The 15,685-nt window shown below is 44.5% G+C and overlaps 2 protein-coding genes across 3 annotated transcripts in view; both read left to right on the forward strand.

Annotated features, from left to right (window-relative positions):
* Window positions 1-7,694, forward strand: part of LOC124009656 (CUGBP Elav-like family member 5) — an 80,863-nt gene extending 73,169 nt beyond the window's left edge. The window contains exons 8-12 of one of the 2 annotated variants that reach the window (XM_046321678.1): window positions 2,183-2,413; window positions 2,843-2,932; window positions 3,549-3,692; window positions 3,792-3,934; window positions 4,300-7,694. In XM_046321678.1, coding sequence (XP_046177634.1) covers window positions 2,183-2,413; window positions 2,843-2,932; window positions 3,549-3,692; window positions 3,792-3,919 — 593 coding nt within the window. In that variant the 3' untranslated portion in view covers window positions 3,920-3,934; window positions 4,300-7,694. The remainder of the gene's footprint in view (window positions 1-2,182; window positions 2,414-2,842; window positions 2,933-3,548; window positions 3,693-3,791; window positions 3,935-4,299) is intronic. The other variant, XM_046321679.1, reaches the window with a different exon arrangement.
* A 3,744-nt stretch (window positions 7,695-11,438) lies between these two features.
* Window positions 11,439-14,972, forward strand: LOC124009940 (protein fem-1 homolog A-like). The gene has a single exon (XM_046322190.1). It carries the CDS (start codon window positions 11,607-11,609, stop codon window positions 13,458-13,460), a length of 1,854 nt encoding a protein of 617 aa, XP_046178146.1. The 5' UTR covers window positions 11,439-11,606; the 3' UTR covers window positions 13,461-14,972.
* Window positions 14,973-15,685: the final 713 nt, after the last annotated feature.

Genomic DNA, 15,685 nt, shown 5'->3' on the forward strand with positions numbered 1-15,685 from the left:
CAGTCTAACGTCCATTGCTCATGTTTCTTGTCCCAAGCAAGTCTCTTGTTCTTATTGGTTTCCTTTAGTAGTGGTTTCTTTGCAGCAATTCAACCATGAAGGCCTGATTTACGCTGAACAGTTGATTTTGAGATGTGTCTGTTACTTGAACTCTGTGAAGCATTTATTTGGGCTGCAATTTGAGGCTGGTAACTAATGAACGTATCCTCTGCAGCAGAGGTAAGTTTGGGTCAGAGGTAAGTTTGGGTCAGAGGCAAGTTTGGGTCAGAGGCAAGTTTGGGTCAGAGGCAAGTTTGGGTCAGAGGCAAGTTTGGGTCAGAGGCAAGTTTGGGTCAGAGGCAAGTTTGGGTCAGAGGTAAGTTTGGGTCAAAGGTAAGTTTGGGTCAAAGGTAAGTTTGGGTCAGAGGTAAGTTTGGGTCAGAGGTAAGTTTGGGTCAGAGGTATGTTTGGGTCAGAGGTAAGTTTGGGTCAGAGGTAAGTTTGGGTCAGAGGTAAGTTTGGGTCAGAGGTAAGTTTGGGTCAGAGGTAAGTTTGGGTCAGAGGTAAGTTTGGGTCAGAGGTAAGTTTGGGTCAGAGGTAAGTTTGGGTCAGAGGTAAGTTTGGGTCAGAGGTAAGTTTGGGTCAGAGGTAAGTTTGGGTCAGAGTTAACTTTGCCTCAGAACGCAATCATAGTTTCACAAACAATACAGTTCTCTTCCAACCTCTTTGTACAAAACATTACAGGTGTGTTGGTCCGATCCAGTCACAGTTTATCTGTTGCATACTGTTCAGTCCCGTTGAATACTGACTGCATACAGTCCTTTCCTGTGGCGGTCCTCATGAGAGTCAGTTTCGTCATAGCGCTTGATGGTATTTGCGACTGCACTTCAAGAAATGTTAAAGGTTATTGACATTTTCCGTATTAACTGACCTTCATATCTTAAAGTAATGATGGACTCTTTGCTTATTTGACCTGTTCTTGCCATAATATGGACTTGGCCTTTTACCAAATAGGGCTGTCTTCTGTATACAACCCCTACCTTAACACAACACAACTGATTGGCTCAAACACATTAAGAAGGAAATAAATTCCACAAATTAACTTTTAACAAGGCACACCGGTTAATTGAAATGCATTCCAGTTGACTACCTTGGGAAGCTGGTTGAGAGAATGACAAGTGTGTGCAAAGCTGTCATCAAGGCAAAGGGTGGCTGCTTTGAAGAATCTCATAAAATATATTTAGATTTGTTTAATACTTTTTTGGTTACTACATGATTCTATATGTTATTTCATAGTTTTCATGTCTTCGCTACTAGTCTACAATGTAGAAAATAGTAAAATAAGAAAAACCCTTGAATGAGTTTATGTCCAAACTTTTGACTGGTACTGTACTTTAAGGCTTAAACATCCTTCTTTAACATGTATCATTCTCTCTCTCTCTCTCTGTATCTATCATCCTCCATCTCTGTATCACTTTCTATCATTCTCTCTCTCTGTCTCTTCATCTACACTGATTGAAGTGGATTTAACAAGTGACATCAATAAGGGATCATATCTTTCACCTGGATTCACCTGGTCAGTCTATTTCATGGAAAGAGCAGGTGTTCTTAATGTGTTGTATACTCAGTGTACATAAGAATAACACACACACACACACACGCCCACCGGTCTCTCTATCTCTCCATTCTATCTACCTCCTCTCTCCCATTTTCTCTCATACACATTGACTCCAATCTATGTCTGGTGTAGTGATGATTTCTGTCTCTGGTGTAGTGAGGATTTCTGTCTCTGGTGTAGTGGTCATTTCTGTCTCTGGCGTAGTGATCATTTCTGTCTCGGTGTAGTGAGGATTTCTGTCTCTGTTGTAGTGAGGATTTCTGTCTCTGGTGTAGTGATCATTTCTGTCTCTGGTGTAGTGATCATTTCTGTCTCTGGTGTAATGATCATTTCTGTCTCGGTGTAGTGATCATTTCTGTCTCTGGTGTAGTGATCATTTCTGTCTCTGGTGTAGTGATCATTTCTGTCTCTGGTGTAGTAATCATTTCTGTCTCTGGTGTAGTGAGGATTTCTGTCTCTGGTGTAGTGAGGATTTCTGTCTCTGGTGTAGTGAGGATTTCTGTCTCTGGTGTAGTGAGGATTTCTGTCTCTGGTGTAGTGAGGATTTCTGTCTCTGGTGTAGTGATCATTTCTGTCTCGGTGTAGTGAGTTTATATTCCCCCACTGCAGGTCTGAGCTCCCCTCCGTCCACCATGCCCTCCTCCCTGCCCAGTCTGGTGACCCCCATGATGAACGGGTATACGGGCCTCGCCCCCCAGGCTAACATGCACCCTCTGGAGACCCTCTACACCAACGGCCTGCCCCCCTACTCCACCCAGAGCCCCACTGCTGCAGACACACTGCAACAAACCTTTACTGGGGTGCAGCAATACACAGGTGTAGTCGACTACACATCTCTGTTCTCGAAATCTGATCTTGATACATCCAGGACTTCACCAGAGTCTGTTGAATGTGACTCATAAAGGACTAACTCAATCCCCACGCTCTCTCTTTTCTTTTTCACTTCATCCCTCTTACTGCCTATCTATCTCTCTCTCTCTCTCTCTCCATTTTTCTCTCTCCTCTTTGTCCTCTCTCTCTCTCTGTCTCACACTTTCTCTGTCTCTCTACTCTTTCTCTCCTCTCTCTCTCTCTCTTTGTCCTTTCTTTCTCTCTCTTTCTCTCTCTGTCTCTCTGCTCTCCTCTCTCTCTCTTTCTCTCTCTGTCTTTCCTGTCTCTTTTTCTCTCTCCCTCTCTCTCTGTCGCTCTGCTCTCCTCTCTCTCTCCCTCTTTTCTTCCTCCCCCTCCTCCCTTTCCTCTCTGTAGCCATCTACCCAGCGACTACACTGACGCCTGTGGGTCAGTCTCTGGCACAGCACCCTCAGGTCATTGGCCAACAACAGAGGGAAGGTGAGGGTGAGTAACTATATTTACTAATTATTCATCATCATCATTATCAACAACATCATGAGTATCAAGTTTCAAAGCTTATTTGTCACATGCACAAGATACAGCAGGTGTAAAACAGTGAAATGTTAACTTCCAGGCTCTTTCCCCACATGTTCACTATCACTGTGAGAGGAGATCATTTAAAGTACTAATACAAAGTACTAATATAATGTATTACTATATAGTACTAATATAAGGTACTAATATAATGTACTAATTTGAAGTAAGAAGACGAGAAGAACCAACAAAAAAAAGATATGTACAGGATCAGTGCCAGTTCTATAATTACAATGTGCAGCAACCTTAGTGGTGATCATGATGATTTTCTGTGTTACAAAATATACTGTACAATCATGATACTAGGGTGAGTGCCTCTAACTGTGTGTGTGTGTGTGTGTGTGTGTGTGTGCGTGTGTGTGTGTGTGTGTGTGTGTGTGTGTGTGTGTGTGTGTGTGTGTGTGTGTGTGTGTGTGTGTGTGTGTGTGTGTGTGTGTGTGTGTGTGTGTGTGTGTGTGTGTGTGTGTGTGTGTGTGTGTGTGTGTGTGTGTGTGTGTGTGTGTGTCCATGCACATGTGTGTTCCAGGACCAGAGGGATGTAACCTGTTCATCTACCACCTGCCCCAGGAGTTTGGGGATAACGAGCTGATGCAGATGTTCCTGCCTTTCGGCAATGTCATCTCCTCCAAGGTATTCATGGACAGAGCCACCAATCAGAGCAAGTGTTTTGGTGAGTGACAAATGTTTCTAACCAAACACAACCAGCGCCTAGGTGATTGACGCTACCACCAACCATTCAGAGCATCTGTCTGTGTCTGTATGTATGCAGGCTTTGTGAGCTTTGATAACCCGGGCAGTGCCCAGGCTGCCATCCAGGCCATGAATGGTTTCCAGATCGGCATGAAGAGACTAAAGGTGCAGCTGAAACGTCCCAAAGACGCTTGCCGTCCCTACTGACACCCCCCAGCAAAGGTAAAAACCTGTGTCTACTATTATAGATAATATAATGAAGTTATTAGTGTTTTTATCAATGCTGTTTCACCCTGATTTTAGCTGTCTATGTTGATCAAAAACTGTATAACAAAGTTACACTTCACACTAGTGTCCCGAGTCAGATTCTAGCGCTTCTCTTTCCCTCTCTCCCAATCTCTCTCTCTCTCTCTCTCTCTCTCTCTCAATCCCCCTTTCTCTCTCCCAATCCCCCTCTCTCTCTCCCAATCCCCCTCTCTCTCTCCCAATCCCCCCTCTCTCTCTTGCTCTCTCATTATCGGTATTTCTCTCTCTCTCCCTTCCTTCCTCTTCCCCCTCTTCCATTCTCTGCCTCTCACCCCCCCTAGGTTTAAACAGAAGTATGGAGGACGTCTTTGATGGAATAAGACATTTCATGAAGGAACAAACTCAAAAGTAATTCTGTTTTTAAAACAATGGAAAATAGACTTCATATGGGAGTTGGGAAGAGATTTTCATCTTCAAACATATCTGACTGGGAGAGGACAGGACTCGCAGCTCTGCAACAGTGAACCTTTGGTATTACAGACAGAGAGCAATGGGATAGAACAAGACTTTCAAAACAAATATTTTTGTTGTTTTTTGTTGATACAAACAAACAACTTTGAACAATTCGGCATCTTTGGAGACTTGGTAGTGAAGAAGAACACCACAAGCAGACTAACAAGCAATGCTAGAAAGGATATGGATTTCTGACTCACAAAGCATAGTAAACAGGAGATGTCTTGTTTTTCCTACCAAGTAATGAACGAATAAGGGTTTAAACTTGATCTGAGGATGCCCAGTATATCTGGGAAGAGATGATTTACATTTGTCTTTCTTTCTCTCTCTCCTCTTTATCCTTTCTCTGTGAGTCCCAAGCTTGCAAATTTCTCAAGTTTCCATAGCAACCAAGCGAACTGCACCCCCTTGGGATCGGAGGACCAAATGTTTTTCTCTTTCTCTTTAATAGTCATGTACAAAATACAAACGATCATAATACAATAACAGCATACTGCTTAGTTTAGTACAAACTAACATTCAAAAATCATTGAAATGCAGTATTCTACTGTAGTTGAATACATAACAGTGACAGAAAGGTTCTTTAGGTCAGCATTGGATAATTCACCATCAGTGTACAGCTGACTACTAAGCAGTATGTAAATGTGAAATTGGATCATGTAGCAGTCAGTTGGAGAGGTTAGTGGGGGAGAATGTTGCCGCAGGCTCTTTCTGCGGGCTGGAATAGATAATGGAGCAGTTGTTTGGTTGAAAACCACCTCTTATCATCTGTTTACTGGTACACTTCATCTTTGGGCACTCAGTTTGATCCTTGAACTATTTGAGTTCTGTCTCCCTCTGTGCAGCAACCACTCTGTTCTATTCAAAGATGCCAATAGGTACAGATCTAGGATCAGCTCACTTTACGTGAATATTAACCTTTAAGCTGGAATCCATTGTGGTGAAACTGCCCTCGTCCGTTTGCAATATTACAACAACAAACACATTACTTCAAACAATGAAGTAACGTGTTTTTCCCCTCTGACATCATTACATGCACTGTTCTGCCTATAGAGCAAAGGCCATTGGATCACATTTCGCTTCAGAAGCTAACTGCAGGTTTCGGGTCAGGGGTTAAACAAATGATGTCAGGAGTGTCACATGGAGTAGAATGACTAATACTATACTGTCATGGATAGTGTAATGTTATTGGAGTATATCTAATACATAAAGTACAAATCCATAGAAACTGTTCATAGAAACTGATCTTAGGTCAGCTTTCTGGTTTAGGTGCTTAATGGTTTAAGTTAGGATTTGGGGAGGGACAGCTGATCCAAGATCTGTGTCCACTTTGTTTAGCCAGTAGACTTCATGCATCGGGTTCTTCCTGGTCAGGTCACATTCTCATGAAAAACTCCTCCCCCTTACAGTAGCACAGAAACACTAGTATGGCACAAGTTAGAAGTTGTTTATTGCACAAGCTATTTTATCATTGTATAACAGGGGTGTCAAACTCATTTTGCGATGGGGCCATATTCAGTCTTCAATGAGATCCGGAGGGCCGCAGTGAAAATTTGCTTATATTACCCCGTCGTCTAAATGTTCAATAAATTGGCCTCTATCCATCGTTTGTTGAATTTGCGTTGCTCCCTGACTGTCTAGCAGTCATTTGGGTGATTATTAGCTCGCTGGACAAAGTATATTGAGTTTGTTTTCCTACACACAAAAAAAATATATATATATATTATTTTTGACTCAAACCACCCACAAGCCAGATTGGACCCCCTCGTGGGCCAGATCCGCCCGCAGGCCGTATGTTTGACATCCCTGGACTACACAAACTCGGGAAAAGCAGGTCTGGTTAAATCCGGACAGTAAACTGTCAGGGAAGGTGTCATCAACAGCAGCACAGAGTGATGCAGAGTTCGATCCAATTGAGCCTGACACCGTCCGACAACCATTACAGTTTAGCAGGTGTCTGCTTGCATTTGGGTGAAAGTTTTATTTAGTTTGGAGAGACATAGAGCGCAGACACTACTTTATTGGGAGAAAACATGAAATTGGCTTTTAAAGGGCTATAGAAGGTCCAATTGTGAGAACTAGTCATTCATTGTGCTGTGTAGGACAGGTTGGGAACATTGTCACAGTACATCCCTCAGGGAACACTAGAAACCAACAGAGGAACATAAAAAACCACTCTAGAATGCACCGGTGACGATTCCAAGAGACACTAAAATGCACCGGTGACGATTCCAAGAGACACTAAAATGCACCGGTGACAATTCCAAGAGACACTAAAATGCACCGGTGACAATTCCAAGAGACACTCTAGAATGCAGTGGTGACAATTCCAAGAGACACTCTAGAATGCAGTGGTGACAATTCCAAGAGACACTCTAGAATGCAGTGGTGACAATTCCAAGAGACACTCTAGAATGCAGTGGTGACAATTCCAAGAGACACTCTAGAATGCAGTGGTGACAATTCCAAGAGACACTCTAGAATGCAGTGGTGACAATTCCAAGAGACACTCTAGAATGCAGTGGTGACAATTCCAAGAGACACTCTAGAATGCAGTGGTGACAATTCCAAGAGACACTCTAGAATGCAGTGGTGACAATTCCAAGAGACACTCTAGAATGCAGTGGTGACAATTCCAAGAGACACTCTAGAATGCAGTGGTGACAATTCCAAGAGACACTCTAGAATGCAGTTGTGACAATTCCAAGAGACACTCTAGAATGCAGTGGTGACAATTCCAAGAGACACTCTAGAATGCACCGGTGACAATTCCAAGAGACACTCTAGAATGCAGTGGGTGAGGGAGGGGGGGTTTTCTCTCTTTTTCTTTCATTTTTGGTCATCATCACATCTTCAAGAGTGAACCATATTTTCACTAACTCCAAGGGAATGTTACTGCCTATTTTGCTTACAGACAATTCCTGACCCAATATACCCTGAGAGATACACAGAACAGCACGTTTCACACAACGGTCCTAATGGTACACTGAACATGGCTACTGCTCCAAATATCACTGACTATTGCTGTGAGTTGGAATGTCCCCTCCACTTCTATCCTATATGGTGAGCACTGTCTGTCAATCATGCTGTGAGTTGGAATGTCCCCTCCACTTCTATCCTATATGGTGAGCACTGTCTGTCAATCATGCTGTGAGTTGGAATGTCCCCTCCACTTCTATCCTATATGGTGAGCACTGTCTGTCAATCATGCTGTGAGTTGGAATGTCCCATCCACTTCTATCCTATATGGTGAGCACTGTCTGTCAATCATGCTGTGAGTTGGAATGTCCCCTCCACTTCTATCCTATATGGTGAGCACTGTCTGTCAATCATGCTGTGAGTTGGAATGTCCCCTCCACTTCTATCCTATATGGTGAGCACTGTCTGTCAATCATGCTGTGAGTTGGAATGTCCCCTCCACTTCTATCCTATATGGTGAGCACTGTCTGTCAATCATGCTGTGAGTTGGAATGTCCCCTCCACTTCTATCCTATATGGTGAGCACTGTCTGTCAATCATGCTGTGAGTTGGAATGTCCCCTCCACTTCTATCCTATATGGTGAGCACTGTCTGTCAATCATGCTGTGAGTTGGAATGTCCCCTCCACTTCTATCCTATATGGTGAGCACTGTCTGTCAATCATGCTGTGAGTTGGAATGTCCCCTCCACTTCTATCCTATATGGTGAGCACTGTCTGTCAATCATGCTGTGAGTTGGAATGTCCCCTCCACTTCTATCCTATATGGTGAGCACTGTCTGTCAATCATGCTGTGAGTTGGAATGTCCCCTCCACTTCTATCCTATATGGTGAGCACTGTCTGTCAATCATGCTGTGAGTTGGAATGTCCCCTCCACTTCTATCCTATATGGTGAGCACTGTCTGTCAATCATGCTGTGAGTTGGAATGTCCCCTCCACTTCTATCCTATATGGTGAGCACTGTCTGTCAATCATGCTGTGAGTTGGAATGTCCCCTCCACTTCTATCCTATATGGTGAGCACTGTCTGTCAATCATGCTGTGAGTTGGAATGTCCCATCCACTTCTATCCTATATGGTGAGCACTGTCTGTCAATCATGCTGTGAGTTGGAATGTCCCCTCCACTTCTATCCTATATGGTGAGCACTGTCTGTCAATCATGCTGTGAGGCTGGACATAACGACCAACATAGAATTCATTTGTTTGTCATCTTGTAATAGCAGAAGATACTATCAATCATATCATAAGTGAAGTTGCCAAATAATGTTTAATCTATCTATGAATTCTAATATGTAAATGTGATTATCTCGTAACATTCCAGGCCAGTTGGCAGCTGAGAGATAAATATGAAGTAGCTATTTTAGTTTGATCAATATTAGTTTATTCACTGTGCACAGAATCATACACCAACTGGACATGTGGGTAAACCAATGAAATTGTATATTCAAGATGTGTATTACACATTGATTTATTTTCATGGGTTTTAATCATTGTCAAGATATAGCTTACTTCTTATTAGCTGCCAGCCTTGTATTCTCTTGTATCCGCGTGGAGTTTCCTCACAGAGATGTATTCAAAGGAAGAAACGGGACGTTTTGTTTAGAGTCAAGGGTCAACTCCATTTCAATCGCTTGTCAGTCGAACTAGACAATACAATTTCTCTATGGGACAGAAGTTAAACTCCTGTATTGACTGTTAAGACAACACTGTCAGCTTTAATGATGCATGCCTCTGTGAAAAGTGTACTGACCAGCAGCCTCTCAACACTGTCAGCAGCGTAGTAATATAATTATTAGTGAGGGGGAGCAGTCAAATTGCTTTAGTCTGAGGGTCAAGCAGAGCTTGGCCTGCGACTGATGCAGGAAGAAAGTCAGTCTTGATGTTTGATCCTGAGGTAATAGCAGTAGTCCTAGTTGCACTAAGAGACAAGCAGTGCACTACAGTGACTTGACAGGTTATTTGACCTTTGCTCATCCAATAAATATAAAGCAGTATCCTGAAGGCTAAATGCTATTATTGCCAAGAAGATGGTTGGAAATCTATGTGTATATTTCCATGTTTTATTCAGGTATATGCTTTTCGGGGGTTGGGGTATATAAAGATAGTTTACTGTGCTTTTTCTATATGCATTTATTAACTACTACCTGAATGAAGCCATGTTACTTTCAATCAAATGACTACATGTATACTTAGCATTCCTACTGCACTACCTCTATAAGGTGATGTGTATATAAAAAAAACAAGACTTCTATTTTCATTTGATGATTTATTATGAGTTTGTGTGTTTACTGCCAAAATCCACCTACATCCATCCTTACTGCTCAACTGGAGGTTTGGGGATTTGGACGATAAGGTGACTTGGATAATGGGAGGGGGGGGGTGTCATGCCATTCTAATGAATGAGACTGTATGTATCTGTACTGTGTTTTGAATGCCATGGGAAAGGAGAATATAGCTTGATGTAAATAAGGAAATATGTTTAATTCCATAATAGTCAGCACACAAATCTTTTCAGGTAATGGGGCGATGGCTGGGGGATTGATAGAGAGGGGTAGGGGTGATAGTGGAGATAGTGGTGGTGGCTGGGGTTGGCATTTGAAGATTGTCTTACTTCAGCAGTTTCTTAGCACAATATACAAAATGTATAGATGATTAAGAGATGGGGATTAGGAGAGTTGTGGGTAATGCCGAGGGGAGAAGAAGGGGACATGATGATGTCTTTGAAACCACAGCTCTCTTATACTGCTCATGTCTCTCCTATACTTGCCGCTTTGACAATTAGAATGTTCATACGCTTTAATTTATTTGCTTATTTATTAGGTCATATTTATTCCCTGTTTTTCTTCAGATATGAATGATACAGAATGCTTACTGGGGCTTTTTCTCTCTGTACTTTTTCAATTTTACAATAAAATATTCTAATAGTACCGTAACATCTCAAAATCCTGTCTCCAGTGATTCTTAACCCCAGCAGTGAATCAATGTGTTTTATTCTGCCCTCTGCTGTTTTCTATCTACCAGTTTAAGTAGCCTATGGTAACAGCCAACAACATACACTGAGCTTGATAACCATTAGGAACACCTGCTCTTTCCATGACATAGACTGACCAGGTGAGTCCAGGTGAAAGCTATGATCCCTTATTGGTGTCACTACTTAAATCCACTTCAATCAGTGCAGATGAAGGGGAGGAGAACGAGTAAATAAAGATGTTTAAGCCTTGAGACACAGATAATGTATGTGTACCATTCAGAGGGTGAATGGGCAAGACAAAAGAATGAAGTGCCTTTGAACGGGGTATGGTAGTAGGTGTCTTTGAACGGGGTATGGTAGTAGGTGTCTTTGAACGGGGTATGGTAGTAGGTGCCGAACACACCGGTTTGAGTGTGTCAAGAACTGCAACGCTGCTGGGTTTTTCACGCTGAACAGGTTTCATTTGTATCAAGAATGGTCCACCACCCAAAAGACATCTAGCCAACTTGACACAACTGTGGGAAGCATTGTAGCACCTTGGACAGCACCTAATTAGCTACTCTCATCGGGCGTAGTTGACAGCACGAGACAGACTATATTCCCCAATTAAAATTATTTTTATATCGGTGTAGAGTTGAGAGATATGTTTCGTCTAAAAGGTAGACGACAGAAATACAGAACCATTAATAATTATTCTGTAAAATAAAAAGTGATGACACTCGTTTGGAGATTGAGGGCGAGCCTGCTCTTTGTGTTTCAAGGTTCTTGGGGATTGTAGTTTAAATCCGTTTACAAGGAAGCTACTTATTCATTCTAGTGAACGAGGAACACGTTCGCCTAAAAACTGCGCTTCCCGTTTTGAACCATCTGGCGCTGAGTTCACTTGTGCGAAATGGCTCATGGGAATTATATTTCCAATCAGTCGGAAATGCCGTTTCATCCTTCGTGAAATTATTTCTAAAAGACTACACAAACCAAGATGCTAAGCGTAAATTGTAAACATAGATCTGTTAAAGAACACAAACGCCATCTTGACAGCAGCCTTAAAATGGCAGAGAAATGCCAGGGAGAAACCGAGCTACGGACAAGGTTTCTTTTATTGTTTTGAATAGATAGTCCCTTCCCTAATTGTCTACAAACGTAGCTAGGGGGTTGATGGCCAGTGAGAGAGCCGAAAGACGTTAAAATGGATATCACAACAGCGGTTTTCAACGCGGCCAGAGATGGTAAGCTGAAACTTATCCAGAAGTTGCTGAGTAACAAAAGTCCCGAGGAGTTGGAGGCTCTCGCCGAGGAGAAAACGCAGGGAGGCACCCCTCTCCTCATTGCCTCTCGATACGGACACTTAGAGGTTGCCGACTATTTGCTTGAAAATTGTAAAGCTAACGTGGAACTAGGAGGCTCGGTGAACTTTGACGGCGAGACGATTGAAGGGGCTCCCCCGCTATGGGCGGCTTCAGCGGCTGGTCACCTCCCTGTCGTCCGCACACTCCTTAAACACGGTGCCTCTGTCAACAACACTACGCTGACCAACTCAACGCCCCTCCGCGCTGCCTGCTTCGATGGTCACCTGGAGATTGTTCGCTACCTGGTGGAACACCGAGCCGATATGGAGGTAGCCAACCGCCACGGCCACACCTGCCTGATGATCTCCTGCTACAAGGGCCACAAAGAGATAGCCAAGTTCCTCTTGGAGCGGGGGGCCGATGTCAACCGCAAGAGTGTGAAAGGCAACACTGCACTCCACGACTGTGCAGAGTCCGGTAGCCTGGACATCATGAAGATGCTGCTGAAATGCAATGCCCGCATGGAGAGGGATGGATACGGCATGACCCCTCTTCTAGCTGCCAGCGTCACGGGGCACACCAACATCGTGGAGTACCTCGCCCACCAGCCCCACTCCTCGCGAGAAGAACGCGTTGATGCTCTCGAACTCCTGGGGGCCACCTTTGTGGATAAGAAGAGAGACCTCCTGGGGGCCATGAGATACTGGAGGAGAGCCATGGAGCTGAGACAACCAGCTGACAAGCTGGGACTCCTGGCCAAGCCCCCTCCAGGTACCCCTGTCCCTGCCTATGACTGTGCCCGTGAGGTGAGCACGGCAGAGGAGCTGGAGGCTCTGATCACAGACCCAGATGAGATGCGGATGCAGGCCCTGCTGGTACGTGAGAGAATTCTGGGGCCCTCGCACCCCGACACCTCCTACTACATACGCTACAGAGGGGCCGTCTACGCCGACTCGGGCAACTTTGAGCGCTGCATCAGCCTGTGGAAGTATGCCCTGGACATGCAGCAGAGTAACCTGGACCCTCTCAGCCCCATGACAGCCAGCAGCTTCTTGTCCTTCGCCGAGCTCTTCTCCTTCGTGCTGCAGGACCGGGCCAAGGGCACCCTGGCAACGCGAGTCACCTTCCACGACCTGATGGGGGTGTTGGGGAAGAGTGTGAGGGAGGTGGAGAGGGCTGTGGCCCAGAGGGACAGCCCCCCCGAAGCCCCCCAGTTCACCAAGGCCCTGTCTATCATCCTCCACCTGGTGTTCCTGCTGGAGAAACTGGAGTGCACTGCAGAGCAGGAGCACCTGAAGAAGCAGACTGTGTACCGCCTCCTGAAGCTGAACCCGCGGGCGAGGAGAGGCTTCACCCCCCTGCATATGGCCGTGGACAAGGACACCACGTCGGTGGGCCGCTACCCTGTAGGTCGCTTCCCCTCCCAGACTGTGGCCTCGCTGCTGCTGGAGTGTGGGGCGGACGTGGACTCACGGGACTGTGATAACAACACGCCCCTGCACATCGCCGCCAGCAACGGTTGCCCGGAGATCATGGCGTTGCTGGTGAGGGCGGGGGCACACTTCGACGCCACCAACTCCCAGAGGAAGACCGCATACAACCTGCTGGACGAACAGAGCAATGGGCACCCGGCCCTCTTCCCCCTCAACTACGTCACTCTGCAGTGCCTGGCGGCACGTGCCATTGAGAGGCACAGACTGCCCTACAAGGGCCTCATCTCTGAGGAGATGGAGGTGTTTATTGAGCTGCACTGAAACCCCCCTCTTTGCTAAATATCCCCACCCTATCCCCATCATTGCCCCAGACGCCTTTTAAACCATTCAACAATGACCCCCATCTTCACCCATGTCCCCATGACTCCCCTCACCTTACCCATGTCCCCATGACTCCCCTCACCTTACCCATGTCCCCATGACTCCCCTCACCTTACCCATGTCCACCTTCCTTCCCTATGGTTATTCTTCTCTGTGCCTCTCCAAACTCCAGACTGTGAGCTGTCTCAGATTCAGACCAAATCACAGCAATAAACCTCCCGGCCACTAAACATTATACTGACAACCGACTGGGAGCCTCTTAATTGTGGCTACATGCTCTCTTTAGATGACCTATGATTAACACATGGACACATTCTAAGTGCTAGGTTGCTATTTGTTTGCAGGTGGGGGGGAACCTTGACTTGATTTTAGGCTTTTATGCTTTCTGTTTGACATTTTTCTTCTGTTTTTGTCAGTAAGATGGAGGACTGCTCACAGAAAGGACAGTGTGGTGATGCCTGTATGTATTGGATGCTGGCTTGTTTTTAGGTGGGAATGGAAGCTGTATTACTTGAGAGGACATGATCAAATATTGCATGACATGAGCCTTAAAGAGTGAATAGGATAGCTTGTTTGTTAAATCTGTCTTGTTTTGCAAGTTTATCGAGAAGCATCCTTTGAACAAACAAAGTACACACGCTTGGCTGCTTGGTATCAATGTATTTTTATCCTCAATTGAGCATTATTTAATCCCCTGCCTTTCACTTTGACATTTTAAGGAGTGTTTGAAAACCATTTTATGCCAAAACTCTAGCCTTATATCGGTTCTAAATGTGTGATCTTACAGGTTAGCCTTATCTTACTGAACTAGCTTACTACGAATGGAGCACCTAACAACTGTGGTGTGCAGACTAGCGTGGGAACTCTCATAAGAATACAGTGTTCTAGCATACATTTCTTTAGCTCTGTCTAGACTGTGCAATGTGTTTTACAGCTGGGTCAATCTCTGGAAGTCTCCCTCTGGACAGCTTGGATACTGTGAGAAAGGAGAGATGGAGATTTCCCTCCATCTCCTCCTGAGTGATTGTTTATGGACTGTTGATCCCAGTATCAGGTCATCTATTCAAGCCTAGCTATCTACAGTCCCTCGTTGTTGATATCAAAACCCCCGAGTTGCTACTATGAACCACAGATGCAGGTGAGGAGGATGGGGAATGGATCACACACTGCATCTTTGTCTTCTTCTTTTTTTTTTTTTTTTTTTTTTGGACAGTCAGTTTTGCGTTCTTGTTTTCATCATACATGCTTTCATTAGTTTCTGTTTGTCCCCATGTAAAAACCCACCTGATTGAATGCACTTTGAAAAAACGAACCCCTACAGGGTAACTTTACAACATCTGGGCTATGGACTTTGAGCCTTTCTCTCTCAACAACTGATTTATTCATTGAGCTGATGGTAACTTCAAAACAAAACTGTGTTGAGATACTTGAATAAAATTCAGTATCCCTGCAGCAAGTGGGTGTTTGTGTTGGCTAGAGGATGCTTTGAATCTCTCCCTTTCATGTAGGTGATAGGCTATTGTTGTAGAGCAGTTGACTCTGATAGGTGCAAAGTCTGTTTAATGCAAAACAGTTACGTTCTCCAGTCTCAATTCAGTTACATTCATTCCAATCACTTCTGATAACTGCTTAAATCACACTATTACAACAATCCCAAGCCATTGTTTTCATTAGCAGTAGACTGTCTCTCCTCTCACCTTAACCTTCTCACTGTGTTCCTTTTCCTATGCCGCATGTACAGGGCAGGCCAGTGCAACCCCACTGGTCAGAGAGGGCTGGTCAGAGGGGTTATGAAGGAGTAACAGACAGCTAGACCAACTAACACTCGTATTACGGAGGACCTTATATTTAGATGGATTGAAATAGGCCTGATGGAAGAACACACTATACCTCCCTGCTCTACGGGTTCCTATGCAGCTTACCTATTAAAGACCGATGACTACACTTAACTGAAAAGGGTTCAAGTTTGAGCCCTAGGCCTTCCCTGCTGGTGTGGTTAATTCTAGGGACATGGAGTTTTTTGTGACCTGGCCCTGAAAAACTCTGGGCCCTATTTGTAGTCTGTCCTTAGGGGTCCCAGGCATTTTGTTATTGGTCATGTCATATTTTCAGGAAAGCCAACTGGCTCTATTTATTGGTAATGGCTAGAAGGGATACAGCTTTTG

The sequence above is a fragment of the Oncorhynchus gorbuscha genome, linkage group LG22 (genome assembly GCF_021184085.1).
Source record: "Oncorhynchus gorbuscha isolate QuinsamMale2020 ecotype Even-year linkage group LG22, OgorEven_v1.0, whole genome shotgun sequence".
Taxonomy (NCBI): Eukaryota; Metazoa; Chordata; class Actinopteri; order Salmoniformes; family Salmonidae; genus Oncorhynchus; species Oncorhynchus gorbuscha.

Coding starts and splice junctions, on each gene's coding strand:
- LOC124009940 (XM_046322190.1), top strand. CDS start 11,607: ATGGATATCACAACAGCGGTTTTCAACGCGGCCAGAGATGGTAAGCTG.